The sequence below is a fragment of the Chiloscyllium punctatum genome, chromosome 32, assembly GCF_047496795.1.
Source record: "Chiloscyllium punctatum isolate Juve2018m chromosome 32, sChiPun1.3, whole genome shotgun sequence".
Taxonomy (NCBI): domain Eukaryota; kingdom Metazoa; phylum Chordata; class Chondrichthyes; order Orectolobiformes; family Hemiscylliidae; genus Chiloscyllium; species Chiloscyllium punctatum.
Genome location: NC_092770.1, coordinates 48678876 through 48702833, shown reverse-complemented (window position 1 = coordinate 48702833; position 23958 = coordinate 48678876). Strand labels below are relative to the sequence as shown.

The following is a 23958-nucleotide window of genomic DNA, read 5'->3' as shown; positions in this document are numbered from 1 at the left end:
AATCTTTTATTTTGACAAATACATGCTATCTGTCCTTGTTTATTCTTTGATCTTCTAAATGATCATTTATTCTGTCCAAAATCTTTTCCAATAATTTTCCCTCAGCTGAGGATGACCATCTGTAATTACTTGGGCTAGCTCTTCCTTTTTGAAATATTAATAGTTCTTCAATGTGGTACTTGTAGACAAAGAGAATTGGAAAGTTATATTTTGTCCTTTGCTTTTTCCTGTGACAATTTCATTTGAGTCTGATGATTATTCAATTTCAAGGATGCTAAACATCTAAATATTTCCTCCCTCGATATTTCTTTCCCATTAAATATTTAATTCCTTACTTTGTGAAATATATACGAAGTATTCATTGAGAACCCCCCCCATGTCAACATCCGCCAACTTCACACACACGTTGCATTTTATATCTCTATTTAACTACTTTTCTTAGTATCCCCTTACCTGCATATAATAGTTTTGTATTTTCCATGATCTTACTTTTTAATATTTTTTCTTGCTCTCTCTTTACTTTGCTAATTCCTTTTAACTTCACCCTGTACATTTGATGTTTGTTGACCTCTTGAGATGTTATGTTACAAGGCATGGGGACTCCCATTTATTTTGGCCACCTTAAAGTTTCAGGGCATGAGCTCCACCATAAGATATTTAAAGTTGGAAGAATAGAATTTCTAATGTAGCTTGGGAATTATCTCCTTGCAGATGGGGACAACAAGAAGGACTGCCTACAGCTGTCCTAAAATAACTGAACCAGAAAAATAGGTGAGTAGGTGGCACTAGATGTTGATGCAACCCAGTTCTGCCTGCTTTTTAGTTTCTTGACCCAAGATTCATCCCACCTTGGCATTTTTGGTCCATTCGCTTTTCCAAAAATTTCAAATAAATTTGCAAAAATTTTTTATTACTTGCGTCTGACTAAAATAAAACAGCACTCATTCTGTCATTGTGAAGTGACACCTGTTCATTCACAAACCGACATTTCTGAAGAAAACTAAGATTTCTTTTACAAATCTGAACCATTGTATACAGCTTTGTGTATGTCAGAAATTTGGGCTCAGTGTTCAATGGTCATCACTATTTTGTAGTCCACATGCAGCCTCCTTGCCCAGAATCCTAATACGTACCTCTATGAATGCAAATTCGTAAAAATCTGTACTAAGTTGTCCCAGCTTGTTATGGACTGTAATTGATATATAAAGAGAGAAGAAAAGGATTGCATTAAAGAGAAATCTTTCAGAACACTAAAGGTAAAATCCTGATAAAATGATGCAAGCATGCAGATTTTGAGTATTCAAATTAATTGAAATTCCTGTTTAACAGTAATCACATCGTAGTTTGTCAGGAAGCTTTTTGGTTTTGCCTGGTCACTTCCTTCTAGCTTCCTTTCTTCTATGCATTTTCTTGTTTTTCATGCCATGCTTTCCATTGCATGCCTTGTAGTTTTACTCTTGAAACTGTTATCAGTTAGGAGGACTGCTGTACTTATAGTTGACGGAAACCTTAGAGCAATAGAAGAACTTAGGCGCACTTTGAAATGAAGCCAAAAATAGCTAATAATTTACTATTCAGATAGCAAGTCAAAGGTTTCTGTGAGACAAATTCAGAGATCACAAACAAAGCTTGTAAAGTTTGATCCAAAATATACTTTGGAGAGTGATCAAATAATTTCAAGAATTAGACCTCTCTAAATTATTTATTTAAATGAGCTAACTTTGCATATTGCAGATTTAAAATAAATTATTTATGCCTATGATTTCATTTCATATTTTGTTTACTTCCTGGGGAAATAAGAGTTGATCTGATCTTTGTTTCATAGTACGGACGACTTGTGGATCTCTGCCATCCCATACACAAGAAGTATCAGCTGGCTGTCACCAAAGTCTTTGGCAGATACATTAATGCTGTGGTAGTTGCGACTGAGAAAACAGCCAGGGATTGTATTCGTTATCTGAAAGAAGAACGAGCTGAGCCAGAGACTTTCTTGGCTCTAGATTATCTTGATGTAAGTTTGAAAACTTCATATGTTAGAATAGTATAGTTACTCTGACTTTATTCTTTTTACTGCATTGTTTTTTAAGAAGGAATGTAGCTGTATTGAGAAAATTTGAAAGAGTAGACTTGGTCATTTCCCAGTCAGAGGCATGGCTACTATTTTGATTTGGGGCTGATGAAGGACTTTTGCCCGAAACGTCGATTTTCCTGCTCCTTGGATGCTGCCTGACCTGCTGTGCTTTTCCAGCATCACTCTAATCTACTATTTTGATTTGGTCACTCCACTAGAAACAAGTGGTTATCTCTTTTTAATGCAGATCAGGTCCTGTGTTGTCATCAGTAGGATCCTAGTGTCAACTTGCTGTAGTTAAGTGGAAATCTAATGAGTGAAAAAAGATCAAAGTCAAGTATCCCTCACTAGAAGTAGCGGTGGGGTGAATAAAAAATATTTTTTTAATCATTTTTTTGATAGTAGGAACCACATAGTTTGATCTCCCTCTCCTCTCATCCTCCACACTCAGCAATGCAGTCTGACTCACAATCCTTTCCTCCAGGATCCAAGATCATTCTTTCCAGTAAACTTTATGCTTTGGGCCTGTATTATACAGATGACCTATTTAGATGTCTTACTTTCACTTCAAGCTGTTTAACTATACTCAGCATATAAGATCTGATCATCACAATGTTTGAGGTTTCTCAAGTTGAAGTTGCATTTGCCTTATCCATTGTCTGCCCTGTGTACATTGAGGATAAAAAATCTTCTCTAGTGTTCTACAGTTCTTGCTGGTGACATATTGTCATTGTTCAAGAAAGTGAATATGTTTGGAAATATATTTTTATGTTAAAAGACATGAAGTTCATTTGCATGCTTCTGCTTTTCTGTGCCCATTGGGCACTTTGAACTGGAGTTGCCCTTATGAAATTTCAACTTAATTTAAATTGGTAAGTTTCCTTTGCTATTTTGAATTATGTTACAGTGCTCCTATGGGCTTTATCTTGAATTTTGCCTGACTTGTTCTTTTCAAAATAAATATATAGATGTAAAGGTATAATGTCATTTTATTTTTAAATGATTACAGATAAAACCAGTCAATGAACAGCTGCGAGAAATTAAAGGAGCGAAAATGATGATTGATGTCGTTCAGTGTGTGTCACCTCAACTGAAGAAAGTGGTACAGTTTGTTTGTGGTAATGGACTAGTATGTGAGAACTTGAAAGAAGCAAGACAGATTGCATTTGAAGGAGCAGAGAGGCTTAAAGTAAGCGAATTGACTATTCATAAATAATACTGAGATTTAATTATACTGAACTGCATTAGGTATTTGTATAGTCTATCAGATATTAAAATCAGAGAATTGTTATAGTGCAGAAGGAAGCTGTTCAGTGCATTGTAATTGCACCAGCTTTCTGAGCTTTTTTGTTTTAGTGTCAATTTCCTGATTTTTCTCTATAATCCTACATACATTCAATGCCCATCACCACTGTTCCATGCAGTGCATTCCAGAACATAGGAGAGGAAGAGCTGCATTCCTGTTAGCTATCATCTGAATTGGATGTACACTATTTTCCTGCTTTTTGTAGCATTCAATAAATTATCATCATTTTATTTTGTTATTAACAAAAACATTATTTTTGCCGATGTGTAAGAAATCAATTTTGAAAAGGGCTTCAGGCAAAATTTCACGTCCCTGGAATGGCAAGAAAAGGGGCAAAGTACAATGTGAATGAAAAAAAAATCAGACTCTTGACATTGCCAAAGATTCTCATGAATTTTTCCTTCAGTCCTTAAATGGTGACAAGAGTCTAGCTGTTGAATGGTGACTACCTTATTTCCATATGTTTGCATTTCATAAAGCCTCCATTCACTCTTTTTGAGTGCCACTTTCAATTCCGCTGTTTTCCACTAACAAACTAGATGGTGCAAATTGCCAACAGGTAAAACAGAGCTTGGATCCAGTAGCTCAAACACACTGCGTGTTCCAGCCATACTGCAACTGCTTCTAATATTCCTGAATATTCCTCAATCCTTTATCCACACAAGTTGGCACTGGCAAACTACCAGTCTTGTCACATAATTATGCCTGCTGTCAGACCAAAATAGACATCATTTCAGTGCTTTACTTTGAGCTCAGGGACACTTTTGATTTGCATGTTTCTACCAGGTCATTTTGCATAGACTGATAACCATGCATTTCATTCATCTATGCAGGCTGCTTTTATGCTGACATCACGCATTTATCTGATTGTTCTTAACTGGCTTTCTTAGTGCTCAATATGACTTTCTTGAAGATTTACAGCCTCTGGATCTCATTGCTTTATCAACAGATTTTGAGTTCAGTGCTGCCTTTGAGGCTTCCAGCCTCTGTTGCTTGTACTACTTTTTAATGCAATGGGAGAGGCAGGCTGCTTGTGACTGAACAGTCAATCTGTAAGTTACAGGTGGACCTATTGCTGTGTGGCACTATCCTGTAGCCACATATGCCAGCCGTTCATGCAGTAAATACACTGCATGTATTTCACGCAAATGGCAATGGGTGAAAGTCTAAAGGGGGCAGTCCTTAGTCAGATAAGGGGAGACAACAGTCAGTCACTGATACTGCAGCAGTCAGCCAGGGTCTCATTCAGTTAAACATTGGGGCGAAAGTGAGTACTGCAGATGCTGGAGATTACAGCCAAGAGTCTGGTGCTGGAAAAGCACAGCAGGTCAGGCAACATCCGAGGAGCAGGAAAATCGACATTTTGGGCATAACACCTTCATCAGAAAAGCATCAGTTAAACAATGGGTCAATCAGGCTTGGCCAAAGTCAAGCAAGCACTTTGTTCCTGCAGAGTCCAGGCATCTGTGTCCTTACAATCCAAGAAATGTACACAGTCAACACTACAGGTCAAGTGTAAGTAGTCTGGGAATTACAAGTATGTCAATCAGGATGCTGCTGAGAGATCAGTCTGCTAGATGAGGGCAGGTATTGGGCCATGGCCAATTGGGGTCCGCCTGTAAGTCAGTCCTAGTATTTAATTTTATAATGATCAGGGCAACCATGGAGTCTGAGGGAAATTGACAGCTCAAGGGAGTGGGCTTCACTGTATTGGATCACTGAGGGAATGGTGATACTGGTAGGGAGCATATGAACATCGTGAATAGGAGGGGGCTGAGAGGTCGAGAAGTATTGTTCAAATAGGTTACTGTAACCCTCGCGTCTGTATGAGGAAGTTTTAGCACCATAAAGAGCATGGAAATCTCCAAAGTCATATGGTCTTTTCTTTAAGTAGGGCCATTATGGAACAGCCCACAGGTCTCATTAATGTGAGGTTTGCATGTCTGGCAGGCTCTACAAAATGGTCCAGAACTGTTCTACTGCAACTTTATGGCATTGCTGTGTCCTTTAAACAGGAGCTGAAAAAGAGAGAATGTCCTGCATGCAGATGAAATAGATTGATAGCAGTCTGTTAAAATGAAGATGAGGCTGAGGAACAGGACACTGATCAAGAGGACCGTCCAAGAGAATATGATAGATCAGTCTAGAGACCATTGGAGAGCCTGAGACCCCAAAGAGAATCTAATAACCACCAGCTTCCAGGAAAAATGAGCTGTGCTTGGATTTTGTTTAATAGTTTGGAATTTTGTTCTTAATCTGTCAAGCTGCCCTGAATTGTGCAGAGTATATGAACCTTGCAATTTTTGTGGAAAATGTTATTTTTGGGATCCTTGACCTTTTCTGGTGCTGAATAAAACATCTCATTATCCATGTGATTGTATGCTGCCCTACAGAACAGAGAAGAAACAAGATTCAGTGAGTCAGTTCACTAACTTCTTATGGTGCTAAGTTTAGTTAGCTAATGAGTTAGTTGTTCGGGTATGATATTTGAGTGTTGTACAATGTAGTTGCTCATGGTACCCGTTAATTTGACAGGAATCCTGAGGAACTTAATTTTTTTAAAAAATTCATCAGGAGCACTTCAATGTTTGAGATTGGTCATTGGCTGAATTAGATGGCAAATTGTGTTGAATTGCTGGAGGATTGAACCTGCGAGAGGCAATACTTTGTGCAGCTTTTCTCATCACATGAATGCACTATGAAGCAGAATAGGAGAAAGTAAGGACTGCAGATCCTGGAGATCAGACCTGAAAATGTGTCGCTGGAAAAGCACATCAGGTCAGGCAGCGTCCAAGGAGCAGGAGAATTGACGTTTTGGGCATGAGCCCTTCTTCAGGAATGAGGAGAGTGTGCCAAGCAGGCTAAGATAAAAAAGATAGGGAGGAGGGACTTGGGGGAGGGGTGTTAGAAATGCGATAGGTGGAAGGAGGCTAAGGTGAGGGTGATAGGCCGGAGTGGGGGTGGGGGCGGAGAGATCAGGAAGAAGATTGCAGGCTAGGAAGGTGGTGCTGAGTTCGAGGCTTGGGACTGAGACAAGGTAGGGGGAGGGGAAATGAGGAAACTGGAGAAATCTGAGTGCATCCCTTGTGGTTGGAGGGTTCCTAGGCGGAAGACGAGGCACTCTTCCTCCAGCCGTCGTGTTGCTATGGTCTGGCGATGGAGGAGTCCAAGGACCTGCATGTGGGAGGGGGAGTTGAAGTGTTGAGCCACGGGGTGGTTGGGTTGGTTGGTCCGGGTGTCCCAGAGGTGTTCTCTGAAACATTCTGCAAGTAGGCGACCTGTCTCCCCAATATAGAGGAGGCCACATCGGGTGCAGCGGATGCAGTAAATGTGTGTGGAGGTGCAGGTGAACTTGTGGCGGATATGGAAGGATCCCTTGGGGCCTTGGAGGGGAGTAAGGGGGGAGGTGTGGGCGCATGTTTTGCATTTCTTGCGGTTGCAGGGGAAGGTGCCAGGAGTGGAGGTTGGGTTGGTGGGGTGTGTGGACCTGACAAGGGAGTCACGGAGGGAGTGGTCTTTTCGGAACGCTGATAGGGGAGGGGAGGGAAATATATCCCTGGTGGTGGGGTCCATTTGGAGGTGGCGGAAATGACAACGGATGATACGATGTATACGGAGGTTAGTGGGGTGGTAGGTGAGGAACAGTGGGGTTCTGCCCTGGTGGCGATTGGAGAGGCAGGGCTCAAGGGTGGAGGAGCGGGAAGTGGAGGAGATGCGGTGGAGAGCATCATCGATCACGTCTGGGGGGAAATTGTGGTCTTTGAAGAAGGAGGCCATTTGGGTTGTTCGGTATTGGAACTGGTCCTCCTGGGAGCAGATGCGGCGGAGACAAAGGAATTGGGAATATGGGATGGCGTTTTTACAGGGGGCAGGGAGGGAGGAGGTGTAGTCTAGATAGCTGTGGGAGTCGGTCGGTTTATAGTAAATGTCCGTGTTGATTCGGTCGCCCGAGATAGAAATTGAGAGGTCTAGGAGGCGGGGTGGAGTCTGAGACGGTCCAGGTAAATTTGAGGTCAGAGTGGAAGGTGTTGGTAAAGTGGATGAGCTGTTCAACCTCCTCGTGGGAGCACGAGGCAGCACCGATACAGTCATCGATGTAGCACCACCTCCCCATCTTTTCCTCCGCTACACCGAATCAACACGGACATTTACTAGAAACCGACCGACTCCCACAGCTACCTAGACTACACCTCCTCCCACCCTGCCCCCTGTAAAAATGCTACCCCATATTACCAATTCCTTCGTCTCCACCGCATCTGCTCCCAGGTGGACCAGTTCCAATACCGAACAACCCAGATGGCCTCCTTCTTCAAAGACCGCAATTTCCCCCTAGACGTGATTGACGATGTTCTCCACCGCATCTCCTCCATTTCCCACTCCTCCGCTCTTGAGTCCCGCCCCTCCAATCGCCACCAGGACAGAACCCCACTGGTCCTCACCTACCACCCCACCAACATCATCAACATACATCACATCATCCGTTGTCATTTCCGCCACCTCCAAATGGACCCCACTATCAGGGATATATTTCCCTCCACTTCCCTATCAGTGTTCCGAAAAGACCACTCCCTCCGTGACTCCCTTGTCAGGTCCACACCCCCCACCAACCCAACCTCCACTCCCGGCACCTTCCCCTGCAACGGCAAGAAATGCAAGACTTGCACCCACACCTCCCCACTTACTTCCCTCCACGGCCCCAAGGGATACTTCCATATCCGTCACAAATTCACCTGCACCTCCACACACATCATTTACTGCATCCGCTGCACTCGATGTGGTCTCCTCTATATTGGGGAGACAGGCCGCTACTTGCGGAACGTTTCAGAGAACACCTCTGGGACACCCGGACCAACCAACCCAATCACCCAGTGGCTCAACACTTCAACTCCCCTCCCATTCCACCAAGGACAGGCAGGTCCTTGGACTCCTCCATCGCCAGTCCATAGCAACAGGACGGCTGGAGGAAGAACGCTTCATCTTCCTCCTAGGAACCCTCCAACCACAAGGGATGAACTTAGATTTCTTCAGTTTCCTCATTTCCCCTCTCCCCACCTTGTCTCAGTCCCTACCCTCGAACTCAGCACCACCTTCCTAACCTGCAATCTTCTTCCTGACCTCTCCACCCCCACCCCCACTCCGGCCTATCACCCTCACCTTAGCCTCCTTCCACCTATTGCATTTCTAACGCCCCTCCCCCATCTTAGCCTGCTTAGCACACTTTCCTCATTCCTGAAGAAGGGCTCATGCCCGAAACGTCGATTCCCCTGCTCCTTGGATGCTGCCTGACCTGCTGCACTTTTCCAGCAACACATTTTCAGCTATGAAGAAGAATAGACATGTGAGCTGCCTAATGTAAATCTCTCAGCCTTGAATCCCAGCTTTGCCTTCCCCTGGAAAAACTGGTACACAGAATAAATTTTACTGTTCAGAAATGGGTGGAATCATCACTATTTCTGTATTCTCAATCACATGGTGTGTTTAAGTGTAGAATGATGTGTGCAGGCCTGGCCCGAGCATATTCCCTGCTCATTGCATTCAACCTCGTTATTGTCCATGTTAAAATGCAATGCCTTAGATACAGTCCTTGCCATCATGGTTCAAGGATCCCTACCATTTGAGGCTATCTGCTGTCAAGGAGTCAGATGTTTGAGAGAGATAAACAACACTTGATGGTTGCAACTTCTTTCATCCTTGGGATATCTGAAGTGGCTCCTCATTCTGTGGTGGCACCGTGGCTCAGTGGTAGCACTACTGCCTCACTGTGCCAGGGACCTCGTTTCGATTCCACCCTCAGGTAACTGCCTATGTGGAGTTTGCATGTTCTCATGTCAGCTTAGGTTTGCTCCAGCTTCCTCCCATAGTCCAAAGATGTGCAGGTTAGCTAAATTGGCCCATCGTGTCCAGGGATGTGTAGGTTAAATGAATTAGCCATGGAAAATGCGGAGTGATAGGGTAGGGGTTTGGATCTGGGTGGGATGTTTTTCATTGAGTTGGTGTGGATGTGATGAGCCAAATGGCCTGCTTCCAAATTGTAGACATTCTATGATTCTCACATGGATGTGACTGATTAAGGTGCATGAAAATTATACTGGAGGAGACATTTTAACATTGCAAGTGAAATGGTACTTACAAAAGTGAAAAATTAGTTATTGTGATGTTCCACCCATGCAACGTATGCAACTTCAGTATAATTTTATCTGCTTCTGCTTTCAGCTGCGTCTGAGTGCAGTCTGACTTCTGCAGCTGGAGTGAAGAAATTCAGCTCTGTGTTTGGCCCTGTTGACTTGGAATACTTAGTGTCTCCCTCCACCTCCATTACCTTTAGCCCTAGAGTGCCCAGACCTGCTGGGTGTCTCCTACCAAACTTAAGTCTCCTTAACTTGTTCTGCAGCAGGCTTTTAGATCTCAGGTAGAGATAAGGTGAAGTGGGTAGGTACCTCTGGAATATCCTGAGAAGAAGCTTCTGCATTGCCTGTCTGTAGCTCCACCTCCCTGTCTTCCAGCTGTCACACTTTGCCCTCTCCTCTTAGGGAGACAAGAGTGAGGTTGAAGTGCTTCATCCTCCTCTTGCCTTACCATTGATGCTGAGCACCTAAAATGATGGAGTTCAGGTCTGTGTGCACATCTGGAAGCCACTGAGCATTCTGCTGCAACTGGTTCTCCACAATGCTAGCCAACCTATCTGTATAGATAACTAGGCACTTGCGCTGAAACCAACACAGCACTGTCAACGTTGGTGGACTCTTCAATCCTTCCAGCCTGCTGACTGCATGTGTCAAAGCTTCCTGGTGTTTCTTTAGGTTGATCAATTCATTAATGGCCAAGAAAAGGACATGTCTTTGGCCTGAGGCTGAGCAGGTCCCAGTCTCTGGCAGCTTACAGAGTGTCATTGACTTGGGGCAATTCTTCTTTGACCAGATGTAGATTCGTGTCAGCAATGTGTTCACTGCATGATGCTCCCAAATATAATCTAGGAAGAGTACCACATATTAAAGTTCCTGAGTTGGTGGAAGGTACAAGTGCCTTGCTGGTGCATCCTCTGAGGCTTCTCTGGCTTCAGAGGTGAAGTTGGAGCTGAGGGTTTCTGGTGCTGCCCTCTATGGAAATTGGCTAAGTGTAACTAGTTCCTGCATAAGAGAAGAAAGGGAATTAGTTGTAGAATCTGCAGAAGTGCTTGTGCAGATTCAAAATAAGTGGGCACTGGTAATAATATTGGCATAGCTAAGCACATAGAAGATTACTGGGACTGTAGCTTATTCATGTCTACCTGTATCCGTATGAGTGATCACTCAGTTCTTCAGAAAAATCAGGAATTTTCTGCTTGTAAGCAACAAGGAAACTGATGACTGTCAGTCCCCTGCCAGTTTTACACCACTCGGCCCAATTGTGGGCCAGTTTTCTTGTGATGAAATGAAAGAACACAATGTATAGGTGCAGGAGCATTTGGTAGTCATGTATGAGCAGGAGAAGCATTAAGAATGTGTAGAAAGCACAGTGGGGAGAAAAGGTTACTTTGTAAGGAGAAGATGTGTGATCACCATTGAGAATTGTAGTTCATGCAGTGGCAGAGTTGGTGACAGGAGTTTTATCCAATGGTATAGTCTAGTTGTAAAATGTAAACTATTTTTTCCAAACTGGAACTGGCAACATGTGCTAAGATGTTACGAGTTGTTAGCTTTTGACAGAAGTTTACTAGATTTGTATGCAGATGAATTTAAATGCATTTTATGGTAAATGTATAGTTATTCTTTTACAATCTTCTTTTTACAACATAGACAGTGGCATTAGATGGAACACTATTCTTAAAATCTGGTGTCATTTCTGGGGGCTCTAGTGATCTGAAGTTCAAAGCCAGGTGCTGGGATGAGAAGCAGATCAGTCAATTGAAAGAAATTAAGGAGAAACTGAGAATTGAACTCAGGGTGAGTTAAACTGATGTTTGTTATTCTCATTGCTTTAAAGCTGCTGTGAATGTATTTATATTTGATGCACATATATGTTAAAGCTCTTTTTAAATTTATCTTTATTCTTATAGTCCAACAGCCAGAAATATAGAGTTGATATTCCCTTAACTTACAGGAGTTAATGAAAGTGAATCGGAAGGAAGCTGAATTGAGGCAGTTGCAGGCTCAAGCCAAAGGGACAGAGACGAGAATGAGATATTCCTTTAATGATTTGGAGCAAACTAGAAAAAAGCATTTGACAAATAGCCATATGGTAAGAATTTATTAAAAATTAAAGAATAATAATGTCTCAGGAAGATTACTCACCCTAAGTTATTAGCCCAACTAATTTGAAAAATCCAGACGTTCTTTCTCCTTTCAATTGTTCTCAAATAATTTCAAGTTCTCTTTCTCTCCACTGTACAGAAAGTCCCCAGTTTAAACTGCCCACTTCAGTATTACTTTGCACATAGAAAACAGGCACTGTGCGCACCTGAATGTATTGAGCAAAATATCCTCTTTATTCAAAGTAGCATGGTTAAAATATGTTCATTCTTATGATCATAAATGCCTTATATTATGAATTTTTAATTAGGAAAGATCAAAACTAGAAAGTGGACTGGCAAATCTGCAGTCCGAAATGACCGTGGTGAGATTGAATATCGAGGATAGGGAGGTGAAAATGCAACACATTCAGAATCAAATGTATGAAGTAAGTACATTAAATATGTTACTAGATAATCCAATATATATTAGAATATATTTCATGCAAAGGACTAACACAAAGGATTCCAAAAACAAACAGGCAAGTATATACATAAATAAATTTCAATATATACACAAAAACATAAGTAGTTATTTTCAGATTAATCTGGGAAATTCAAGGTCTGGATTTTTGTCCTTGTTTTGGGAAAAGTGAGTCGAGTCAGTTCTTGAAGTTCACACTGGCCATACTTCCATCTAATGGTGTGGGTAGTAAAGATTCAGGTCTTTCACCTGAGGGGGCAGGTCTGAGACAACATTGAAGATGTGTTGGTGCCAAGTGGCCCAGTTGAAAGGCCTGCTACTGTTTTCATGAACATCAGTCCAGTTCTCCACATTTTTTTAAACCACGTTGCTGTCACCCACTCTCTGCCCTCACCCAGCCCAAGCCCCCTTGTAACCACCTATCTTGTTATACTCCCATGCTCCTCATATCTCCGTGCCTTCTTATATGACCTTTGACCTCAATGTATCCTCTATGACTACTTTAGTTTTACTCATTCATGGGATGTGGGTATTGTTGGCTGGGCCAGCATTTAGTGCCTATCTTTAGTTACCCTTGAGAAGGTAGTTGTAAGCTATGTCTTGAATTGTTGCAGTCCATTTGGTGTAGGTAAATCCACTTTACTGCTTGGGAGTGGATTCCAGGATTTTGACCCAGTAGCAATGAAGGGACAGCAGTGCATTTCCAAGTCAGGATGGTTAGTAGCTTAGAGAGTAACTTCCAAGTGGATGTGTCCATGTGACTACTACCCTTGTCTGCCCTTACCTAATGTCTACTATGGATAGATGTCAGGAACTCTGGGTTGGCAACAGGCATTTGTTGAAATAAGTGTGAAAATAAACTCATAATCTAATGGATGTGTCAGTTAAATATGTACTGCATAGAAAAAAATCTCCAAGCCAAACAAAAACTGGTCACTGGCGTGTAAAACCACACGTCTATTTAGAAACGACGAGTCAGATCAACCTTTAATGTCTCCTTAAAACTGTCAGTCCAACAATGTGCACAACCATCAGAAGAACTAAGTGCTTTGTCAGTTTCTAAAAAAAAATTCATGTCAGTTCATCTCTCAAAACAAGCCATTCTAGCTTCACATCATGGAGCCTATTGAATAGGATGGAACATAAGGCAAGATTATTATCGAAATAGGTAGCCTGTCATTTAAAGAATTTATGGAGGAACTGGCTGTTTTCTCCTCCCCCCCCACCTCATTTAAAGCAACAGCCAGTTTCTTTTCAAAGTCAGACATTTAAATCACTTCAGATCAAGATTTCCCAGGCAGTGGGGAAAAGTACACTATTGCATCTCAACACTTTATAACAACACTGAATAATGTTCAATCACTGCTATAAAAACATCTAACATAGATAACAGCATATAATAATGATAAGTGTAAGTTGTCAAAATATTTAAGGCTTATCTGTCACAATATTTCTGCTTCATTACAAGGCTTCCTCCAAGAGCTCTGTATGTGGTGAATTTCCCAATGATTTCTGAAATCCACCCAAATCAACAAAAAGGCTATAGGCATGAAGTATGGACAATGGGCTTAATTGTGCTACCTTGTGTAGCTAAATATATTTTGAGTTTAACTTGCATACGTGACGAACAGGCGCATACAACAGACACTGGATACCGCCTTGTATGTGAAACCATGCCCTATAAGAATAACTGAAGTAAGGGAGAGAAGGGTAGAAAATTAGAAAGGAAAATATCTAAGAATGCCAGGAATTGTACAACAGCTAATGGACAGTCCTAATTCTTGGTTCAAATATGAATTGTCATTACAGTTATGATATTGTGGAGGATATTTTCACTTTTGACATGGATGAAGTCAGTGGAAAAGGAAATTAGAAGATGCATAATGAGCAGCCTTTATGAAACTCGCAGTTCACTATCTCACCAAAAGCCATAATCTGGCTGAATGTTTTGCCCATTTTCACCCCATGGTTCCCAATTATGTTTTGGAATAGAAGTTTTATTTGTAATGATGTGCAATATTTCTGGATGAAATTTTAGGGTGATGCTAAAAAAGTATCTTCAGAATGACTAGTCATTATTTTGTTCTAAATAGATTGAAGACAGAGTGTTTGAAGACTTTTGTACCAAGATTGGTGTGGCAAATATTCGGGAGTATGAAGATGAGCATGTGAAGCAGTTAGAAGAAATAGATAAGAAAAGGTTATTCACTATTTGAGTTATATGTAACTATGATGCACTTAACTGCAAAGGGACAGCGTAATAATAGGTACTTACGGTGATTGCCTATAAAAATTGATTGCCGTCACTGGCACTCAGGAGCATGCGCAATAGCAGAGTGTTAGAATCCTTAAAAACACCTAAAAGAGTAAACCAAAACTTACTGGAGAAGAGGAAGAGTCATAGACAAGTACAACATGGAGACAGACACTTTGGTCCAACTCGCCCAAGCAGAGCAGATATCCTAACCTAATCTAGTCCCATTTCCCAGCACTTGGCCCATATCCCTCTAAACCTTTCCTATTCAAATACACATTCAGCTGTTTTTTAAATGTTGCAATTGTACCAAACTCCTCCACTTCCTCTGGCAGCTCATTCCATACACGCAACACCCTCTGCATGAAAAAGTTGCCCCTTAGGTCCCTTTTATATCTTCCTCCTTTCATGTTAAACCTATGCCCTCTAGTGTTGGACGCACTCACTTCTGGGAAAAGAGCTTGTGCATATATCCTATCCATGCCCCTCATGATTTTATAAACCTTTATAAGGTCACCCCTCAGTCTCTGAAGCTCCAGGGCAAATAGCCCCAGTCTATTCAAACCCTCCAAACCTGGCAACATCCCTGTAAATCTTTTTTGAGCTCCTTCAAATTTCACAACGTTCTTCCTCTTGCATGCAGTACTCCAATAGTAGCTTAACCAATGTCCTTTACAACCACAACATGACCTCCCAACTCCTATATTCGATGCTCTGACCAATAAAGGAGAGCATACCAAATGCCTTCTTCACTATCCTTTCAACCTGTGACTGTACTTTCAAGGAACTATGAACCTGCATCCCAAGGTTTCTTTGTTCAGCAACATTCCCTTGGACCTTATCATTAAGTGTAGAAGTCTTGCTCTGATTTGCTTTTCCAAAATGCAGCACCTCAAATTTATCTAAATTAAACTCGTTTGCCACTCCTTGGCCCTTTGGCCCATCTGTTCAAGATCCCGTTGTACTCTGAGCTAACCTTCTTCACAGTCCACTACACCTCCAATTTTGGTGTCATCTGCAAATTTACGAACTACACCTCCTGTGTTCACCTCCAAATTATTTATATAAATAATGAAAAGTAGTGGACCCAGCACCAATCCTTGTGCCACTCCACTGATCACAGGCCTTTTTGTTACTTCTTCAAAAAACTCAATCAAGTTCGTGAGACATGATTTCCCGCACACAAAGCCATGCTGACTATCTCTAATCAGTCCTTGCCTTTCCAAATACATATAAATCCTGTCCCTAATGATTCCTTTCAACAACTGGCCCACCAGTTAGGCTCACTTGTCTTTAATTCCTTGGCTTTTCCTTACCACCTTTCTTAAGTAGTGGCATCATGCTAGCCAACCTCCAGTCTTCCGGCACCTCACCTGTGATTATCGATGATACAAATATCTCAGCAAGGGGCTTAGCAATCACTTCTGTAGTTTCCCACAGAATTCTAGGGTACACCTGATCATGTCCTGGGGATTTATCCACTTTCATACATTTTAAGACATCCAGCACCATCTCCTCTATAATATTGACATTTTTAAGATGTCGCCATCTATTTCCCCACATTCAATATCTCCACATCCATCTCCACAGTAAATACTGATGCAATGTACTCATTTCATATCTCCCCAATCTCCTGTGGCTCCACACATTGGCTGCGTTGCTGATCTTTGATGGGCCCTATTCTCTCACTAGATCAGAGGGTGGTACATGTATGGAATGTGCTGCAGAGGAAGTGGTGGAGGCTAGTACAATTGCAACATTTAAAAGGGATCTGGATGGATATATGAATAGGAAGGGTTTGGAGGGATACGGGCCGGGTGCTGGCTGGTGGGACTAGATTGGGTTGGGATATCTGGTCGACATGGACGAGTTGGACCGAAGGGTCTGTTTCCGTGCTGTACATCTCTAAGATTCTATCTCCTTTTGTCCGTAATGTATTTAAAAAATTCCTTGGGATTCTCCTTAACCCTATTTGCCAAAACTATCTCATGTCTCCTTTTTGCACACCCGATTTCCCTCTTAAGTAAACTCCAACTGACTTTATACTCCTCTAAGGATTCTCTCCATCTCTGCTGTCTATACTTGACATATGCTTCCTTTTTCTTAACTCAATCATCCAGCATTCCCTACACCTACCAGCCTTTCATTTCACCCTAACAGGAATATACTGTCACTTGTTATCTCATTTTTGAAGACTTCCCATTTTCTCGCTGTCTCTTTACCTGCGAACATCTGTCCCCAATCAGCGTTTGAAAGTTCTTGCCTAATAGCATCAAAATTAGCTTTCCTCCAATTTAGAACTTGATTTTGTTTAACAGTTTTTCTCTTCTTCATTTTTAATTACATTTTCAGGTGTTTTTAAAGTTCTTAGCACTCAGCCTCAATTTAAATCTGAGGCTTTGCTACTACTGCACATGTGTATTCTCAACATGAGAAAAATGGGGATGAGCACTTGCAGCCAGAGTGCGTCATTGGTGCATTAAAGGATTTTTAATTTAAGTTATTGAAATACACAATTGAAAGTTTATTGGCATTTTGGCAAATAGTTAAATCTGATGTAGGAAAACAAAACTTAGAATTAGATTGAAAAATCAGCATGTTATGTTCCTTGGTATGACAAATTAATGGAAACGTTCAATTAAGGATAATTTGCCCTTTGTACAACCTGTCAGCTTTTCATTCCACTATAAGTAATGGAATAAAAACTCATCTCCATTGCCTAAGCAATCTACGCTGCCAGATTATTACCCAAGTGGTGAACATAAAATCTTCTCCATGTTATTGTAAGTGATCTGTGATTAGTCTATTTCCAAAGCGGCAATGGTCTTATGCAAAACAAATTTTTCTTAGAATTAATATTTCACTATTTGAAAGTGTTCCTGTCCACATTGCAGATCAGAGTTTGAGAACCAGAAAACAAGACTCTCAATCCAACTCGAATACTCATATAGCCAAATTGAAGAAGATGTCAAAAAAATCCAGAAGTGGAAGGAAACAGTTGAGAAAGATGAAGAAGAAGTAGTGAAGTTAAAGAAGGTATTAAGTTTCTTTCCAAATTCCTGAATGAGCACATTCAAGAACGTTAGCTTATTTGAAGTAATGAGTTAATCGAATATATTCCTTTCAATTTTACCACAAAAACATTGAACCTAATTACAATTTAAAAACTTGCGTTCTCAAAATATCTTTGGTAGATCAGTTGAAGATTTGATTGTTTTCCAGTTATTGACTCAATTTTACTTGATCCTCTGTTTATATTCTAAATGTCACCATTCGGTTGTGCAATGACAGCATACTCGCATAAACACAGTTTGGTAGTGGAATGGTTTGGAGGGTTTGAGCTATAGGGAGAGGTTGAATGGTCTAGGGCTATTTTCTGTGGAGTGGCAGAAGTTGGGGGGTGACTTTATAGAGGTTTATAAAAATCATGAGGGACATGAACACGGTGAATAGACAAGGTCTTTTTTCCCAGGGTAGGGGAGTTGAAAAACTAGAGGGTATAGGTTTAAGGTGAGAGGGGATAGATTTAAAAGGGACATCAGGGGCAATGTTTTCACAAAAGGGGTGCATGTGTGGAATGAGCTACAAGATGAGGTGGTGGAGCTGGTATTTAAAAGGCATCTGGATGCGTATATGAATAGGAAGGGTTTGGGACATATAAGCGAAATGCTGACAAATAGGACTAGATTAACTTGGGATATCTGGTTGGCATGAACGAGTTGCTCCGAAGGGTCTGTTTCTATGCTGTAAAGGTCTGTGACTCTATGACCTCTTTATCTTTGTTCCATCCTCCTTTTTTTAAAATCTTCTTTCATGGCCACTCTTTGTGTGATTCTTAAACATCTTTATTTAACTTCTGAACACACTCACTAACCTCCTCCTCCTTTCTTTGCAAACAATTTCACACATAATGTTTTAGAGAGAGGAATGGAGTACCTAGCATCATTGCCCTCAAACATGCCAAGCAGGGAACCCTAGATATTTCATCTAGAGTCATGAACAATAGGGAAGTGTCTGTCAACAGTTCAAATAATGTGTTGGAATATCTTTTGTATCCTTTCCTTTAAATCAGCGCAGAAAGGCAAGTTTAGTGTGCATTCTCAGGTACGCCACCTTCTCTCTCCTAACTAATGTCTTTATATTTCTTTGAGACCTTTCTCAATATCAAGTCATTCCAATAGAGAAAGACTCCAGAGGAGAATAATCCTCTCAATGCTGAGCTAAGCACTCCAGACTTCCCTAGGCATAGCTCAGATATTGGCACTTATTTTACCTCCATAGTAAAGCAAGTCAACATATAGTGGAACACACAGCTCCAGTGACTACCAATAGAAACCTGTGGCACATTCAATCCAGAGAAGGGCTTTGCATTGATGACAGAAAGGAATACATTGAGGTTCCAACCATAGGAAGGTAACCTTACACACATAATTATGATTTGTTGGAAGGTGTGCCAAAGAAGTCAATACTATAGATCAATGTCCAATGCCATATTGAATGATATCACCACTGTGCAATTAACCTTGAATAACTTGGCCATTTCCAGAGACACTGCATCTAGGTTTTCAACAGGATTTCACGCAAGCGCACTTTCTAGATCTGGTGGACCTTCTCATTCAGACTGAGGCCCCAATACCAATCAACCCTGATCCAATAGCCCACTGCTTGACTTTAGGCTCTGGTTCTAACCCAGGAGGATTCTAGCCATTAAGCGTCTCAGCCACATCCTATTGGTACATGTTTGGCATGGCTATGCAGGAGCTTATGTTCCTAGCCTCTCTGGTGAGAAGAGGCTTCACTGAATCTTCTGGCATCATGGCTGATTTTGGCTGGAAACTGCATGAGCATTTTGAATAATATTTTATACTTGGTATACTAAACTCTTATATTTTAATATGTTTCTGATAATAACATATCAAATTTTACTTTGCTGCTTTATTACTGTTTTTTTGTTTTACTGGCCCCTAAGGTCATGTTCATTTTCAGGAGTTCTTCTGTATATTTGTTGATGGATCTTGCTCATCCACGATTGCTCTGAGAAGATAGGGTGGATTAAAATGAGATCACATTGTGAAATAGTTTGTGAGGCACTGCCATGGCCCTTTGCTTCTTTTAGCATGTGTATAATCCTTGTATTGGTCTTCATTCCATATCATATGCATAACTGCATTGAATGCTGAATTTACTCTATTGATTCTATACATATGTATTGGTCTTGATAATAATCAAAGGTATACAAGGGGAAAATGTTGATACCCACTTGAAATGGCCTAGAACTACCTGCATTTCATTACAGGTCATAAAAAGTGCTATAATTAGATGATTCTTTGTCACAAAAACAAAATCAGACCATTCTGTATTCGGTTACTCTCATCCCTGGCCATGAACCCTGGTACAGACTGTTGTAGTTCCAAGTGTGAGAGTTAGGTGAGGGTATAATGGTTGCTAAGAAATTTGGATTGTGAGCAAAGCTGGTGTGCTAACCAGTGTAGCGTGTTTGTTGATTAAGTTGTCAGGCTATCGTGATGTTCACACATATTGATTGACCTTGTGAGATCACTAAACGTCTTTTGACATGCATACTTTTCAGGTCTAGAAAAGTATTTGTTACCTATTCCCCCGCCTTCTCAAAATCCTGGCCCCTGAGGCAAGAACACTTGTATCTTCCTGTACACCTCTGCAATGGCATCCACAAATCTTGTGACACTCTTTGACTTGTTTTGCAATCATTGCAGCTTCTTCGTGGTCTTTGTTTCTTTTAACTCATTTTGGACTCTTCTGCAGCAGAATACACTTTGCGTTGAAGAGATGCAATTTGGCTTATAGAAGTGCAGACTAACTTGTAGTGCAAGATCAGAGTCTGGAATAATGTCTTAATCCATTATATGTCAGAAAGTAGGGACCTCCTGGAGTTTTAACAGAAAATTGGTTTTACTGTGGTAGTTTACAATAAATGAGGTAATTATTAACGCCATTAACTTGTCTTAGGCTCAGGATAATCAAGGATTGATTTTTGCTTAGAAAACTCAGAGATTGAGAAGAATTTAGGGTGGTACAGAGGAGACCTTACTGGGGTCAAAAGCAAATACAGAAAGAATGGAACAGTTCAGGAAAAGCATAGTTACCCCTGTATAAAAGTTTACTTTGTAAAGCTTTCAAAACAGACTAGAAATGAACAGGTTTTTAAAAGCTGAGTAGTTCTAAGGTCTTAGATTTGTAAGTATTTGCATAAGAAGACTTTACCATTCACATGGAAGGTCACTTAAGTCAAACTTAAAGATTTAATATAGTAGGGTAAAATCTCCATATTTTGGTCTCTGTAATGGATAGTGTCAGGAAACTGGATAATACTTTGTTTTGCTGTGTGTCTTCAGAACCTTCAAGCATTTATACAGTCATAGAGATGTAGAGCACTGAAACAGACCCTTCAGTCCAACTCATTCGTACCGACCACATATCCTAAATAAATCTAGTTCTATTTGCCAGCAGTTGGCCTATATCTGTCTAAACCCTTCCTAACTATCCAGATGCCTTTTTAGGTTGTACCAGACTCCACCACTTCCTCTGACAACTCATTCCATACACGCAACACCCCCTGCATGAAAACATTGTCCCTTTGGTCCTTAATGTTTCCCCTCTCACCTTAAACCTATGCCCTCTAATCTTGGACTCACCCACCCCTGGGAAAATATCTTATCTACTCACCCTAACCATGCCCCTTGCGAGTTTATAAACCTCTATAAGGTCATCCCTCAGCCTCCAATGCTCCAGGCAAAATGACCCCACCCTATTCAGTTTCTCCCTATAACTCCTAACCTGGCAACATATTTGCAAATCTTTTCTGAATGCTTTCAAGTTTTGCAATATCCTTCCTATAGGAGGAGATCTGGATTGAATGCACTATTCTAAAAGTGTCTGAACTAATGTCTTGTACAGCTGCACTATGACCTCTCAACTCCTATACTCATTGCTCTGACCAATAAATGCAAGGATACCAAGCACCATCTTCACCATCCCATCTAACTGCAACTCAATTTTCAAGGGACTATGAACCTACACTCCAAGGTCTCGTTGTTCAGCAACATTCCCCAGGACCTTACCATTAAGTGTAGAAGTCTTTCCTTGATTTGCCTTTTCAAAATACAGCAACTCACATTTATCTAAATTAAACGCTATCTGCCACTCTTCGGCCCATTGACCCATCTGATCGTGATGCTGTTATACTTTGAGGTAACCACCCTTGCTGTCCACTACACCTCCAATTTTAGTGTCAAATGGAAACTTACTAACCATACGTTCTATGTTCACATCCAAATCGTTTATAGAAATGATGAAAAGCAAAGGACCCAGCACTGATCCTTGTAGCACACTGCTGGTCACAAGTTTTAAGTCTAAAAAGCAACCCTCTGTCTTTTATCGTTGAGCTAATTTTGTAACTAAATGGTTAGTTATAGAGTCATTGAATTTTGGTTGTTTTATTTTGGCTTTTGTGTAATAAATTATGTTGTAAAAGATATTCTTCACCTGTTTGTGACTATGTTTCAGTGACTGGCCATTGTGCTAACTGAAATAAAAAAAAGACCTCTCAAGCCAGATTTCATGTCCATGTGCTCAAGTCAGAGCACTAGCGCTATATAAATTTGCATGCATCATTATAATAAACAGACTACATTTATGTGCTGCTAACATCTGAGTGCATTCTGGTTAATTATGCATCATGTTCCCCATTCTCAATTTTAGGGTCTATCCAATTTAGACCCCTTCTAGTCAGGATTGAGAAGTTGTTAGATCATGGGGGGGGTGGAAAAGTATCTCAGTGGCAGGTATAATAAATATTGCTGCTAAGTGTGAGCATTTACAATTGAATTCTTCATGCGATTAAGACAGCATACCATTTTTCAAAATAATTTGAAATGAAATGTTGTAATTCGTCTTTTAGTGTTTTTAAAAAACAGAACTAAATGATCCCATGGTGTTGCAAGATTTTCAAATTGAAGTTATGTTCAATTCAGAAAGTCATGGAAATGTTACAGTGCAGATGGGGGCAGCTTGGCCCACTGTGTCTATACTGGCTCTTCAAATGAGCATCATGAATTAGCGTCATTCTCCTGCCTTTTCCCCATACCCTTGCACAGTGGTTCTATTTAAATGATCAGCTAATTTCCTCTTGAGTGTCTTAACTGAACTTGCCTCCACTACACTTCTAGGTAGTGTAATCTAGATCCTAAACACTTGGGTGAAAAAGTTAATTTGCCTTCATATCCTCCCTGTACTTTGCTTCTTCACCTTTTGTTAAAAATATCTGATAGCTACAAAGGTAGTTGCTACTCTTAAGGCAATTATAAGAAGGTTTATAGCATAAGCTTAGTAATAAGACTGCATGAGACTTGATACTCTTAGCGAGTTTTGAGAAGACTTGTAGCTCAGGTTGAGGTTCTGGATGTAAGTTTGCTCGCTGAGCTGCAAGGTTCATTTTCAGACTTTTCATCACTATACTAGGTAACATCATCAGTGAGCCTCCGGATGAAGCACTGGTGGTATGGCCCGCTTTTTATTTATGTGTTTGGGTTTCCTTGGGACGGTGAAGTCATTTCCTATTCTTTTTCTCAGAGGGTGGCAAATCTAAGCCAATGTGTTGATTGATAGACTTCCAGTTGGAATGCTATGCTTCTAGGAATTCTTGCAAGTGTCTCTGTTTGGCTTGTTCTAGAATGGATGTCTTGTCCAGTCTCCTTCTCATCAGTATGTAGAGATACTAGTGAGATTGGGTCATGTCTTTTCAAAATCCTCTCAAAACTCGCCAGATTAATTGAAATTTTTCTCCCAGAAGGTAGGTGAGCCTTTGGAACTTGCCTGAAAAGGTGGTGGAAAGAGAGTCCTTAAGTATTTTTTACAGCATAAGTAAATAGATTTTAGTTAAGGAAAGGGGTGAAATGTTATTGGGGCAGTCAAGAAGGAGTATTTGAGCTAACAATCAAATCAGCAATGTTGATACTTGCTCCTAATGTTCATATAGCAAGAGTTAGATAAAAATGCAAAGCTGGAAAGGCTAAACAACCTATGAATTTTTGATTTAGTCATAGTCATAGAGATGTACAACATGGAGAAATTGAGCTTCAGTGAGCTTGAAGTGACTTAAACACACCACCTTCTGATCTGGAGTCAGACATGCTACCGTTGCACCATAAGCTCATTTCAGTTGTCATGTGGGATAGTATGTTGAGGAGAGATCAGGCACCTTTAGAGAATATCAAGTTCTGGATGTAAGTTTGCTCACTGAAACGCAAGGAAACCTGAACAGAAATAAAAAGTGGCCTTTACCATCAGTGCTTCATCCGAAGGCTCACTGATGATATTACCTACTATGGTAACGAAACATCTGAAACCAAACCTCCCACCTCAGTGAGCAAACCTACATCCTTCACTTAATCTGCTTTACAAAGGTGACACATGATTTTTGAACAATGAGCACTGATTCTAGGTTATCCTATGAAAAGAAACATTGTCACTAAATCTACCTTATCAAGACCCTTCAGGTTCTTACGTTTCAGTCAAGTTACCTCTTATCCTTCTGAACTCCAGCAAATAGAAGCTAACTTGGTCAACTGAACTGCCTCCAATGCATTTACATCCTTCC

General features: G+C 40.8%; 1 protein-coding gene across 1 annotated transcript in view; it reads left to right on the top strand.

Moving 5' to 3' along the window:
* LOC140458148 (structural maintenance of chromosomes protein 1B-like) overlaps positions 1-23958 on the top strand; it is a 146280-nt gene that overhangs the window by 44533 nt on the left and 77789 nt on the right. Inside the window, exons 10-16 of the mRNA XM_072552306.1 lie at positions 1826-2011; positions 3081-3260; positions 11153-11299; positions 11457-11594; positions 11916-12032; positions 14161-14267; positions 17216-17357. Of these exons, the coding sequence (XP_072408407.1) occupies positions 1826-2011; positions 3081-3260; positions 11153-11299; positions 11457-11594; positions 11916-12032; positions 14161-14267; positions 17216-17357 (1017 nt within the window). The remainder of the gene's footprint in view (positions 1-1825; positions 2012-3080; positions 3261-11152; positions 11300-11456; positions 11595-11915; positions 12033-14160; positions 14268-17215; positions 17358-23958) is intronic.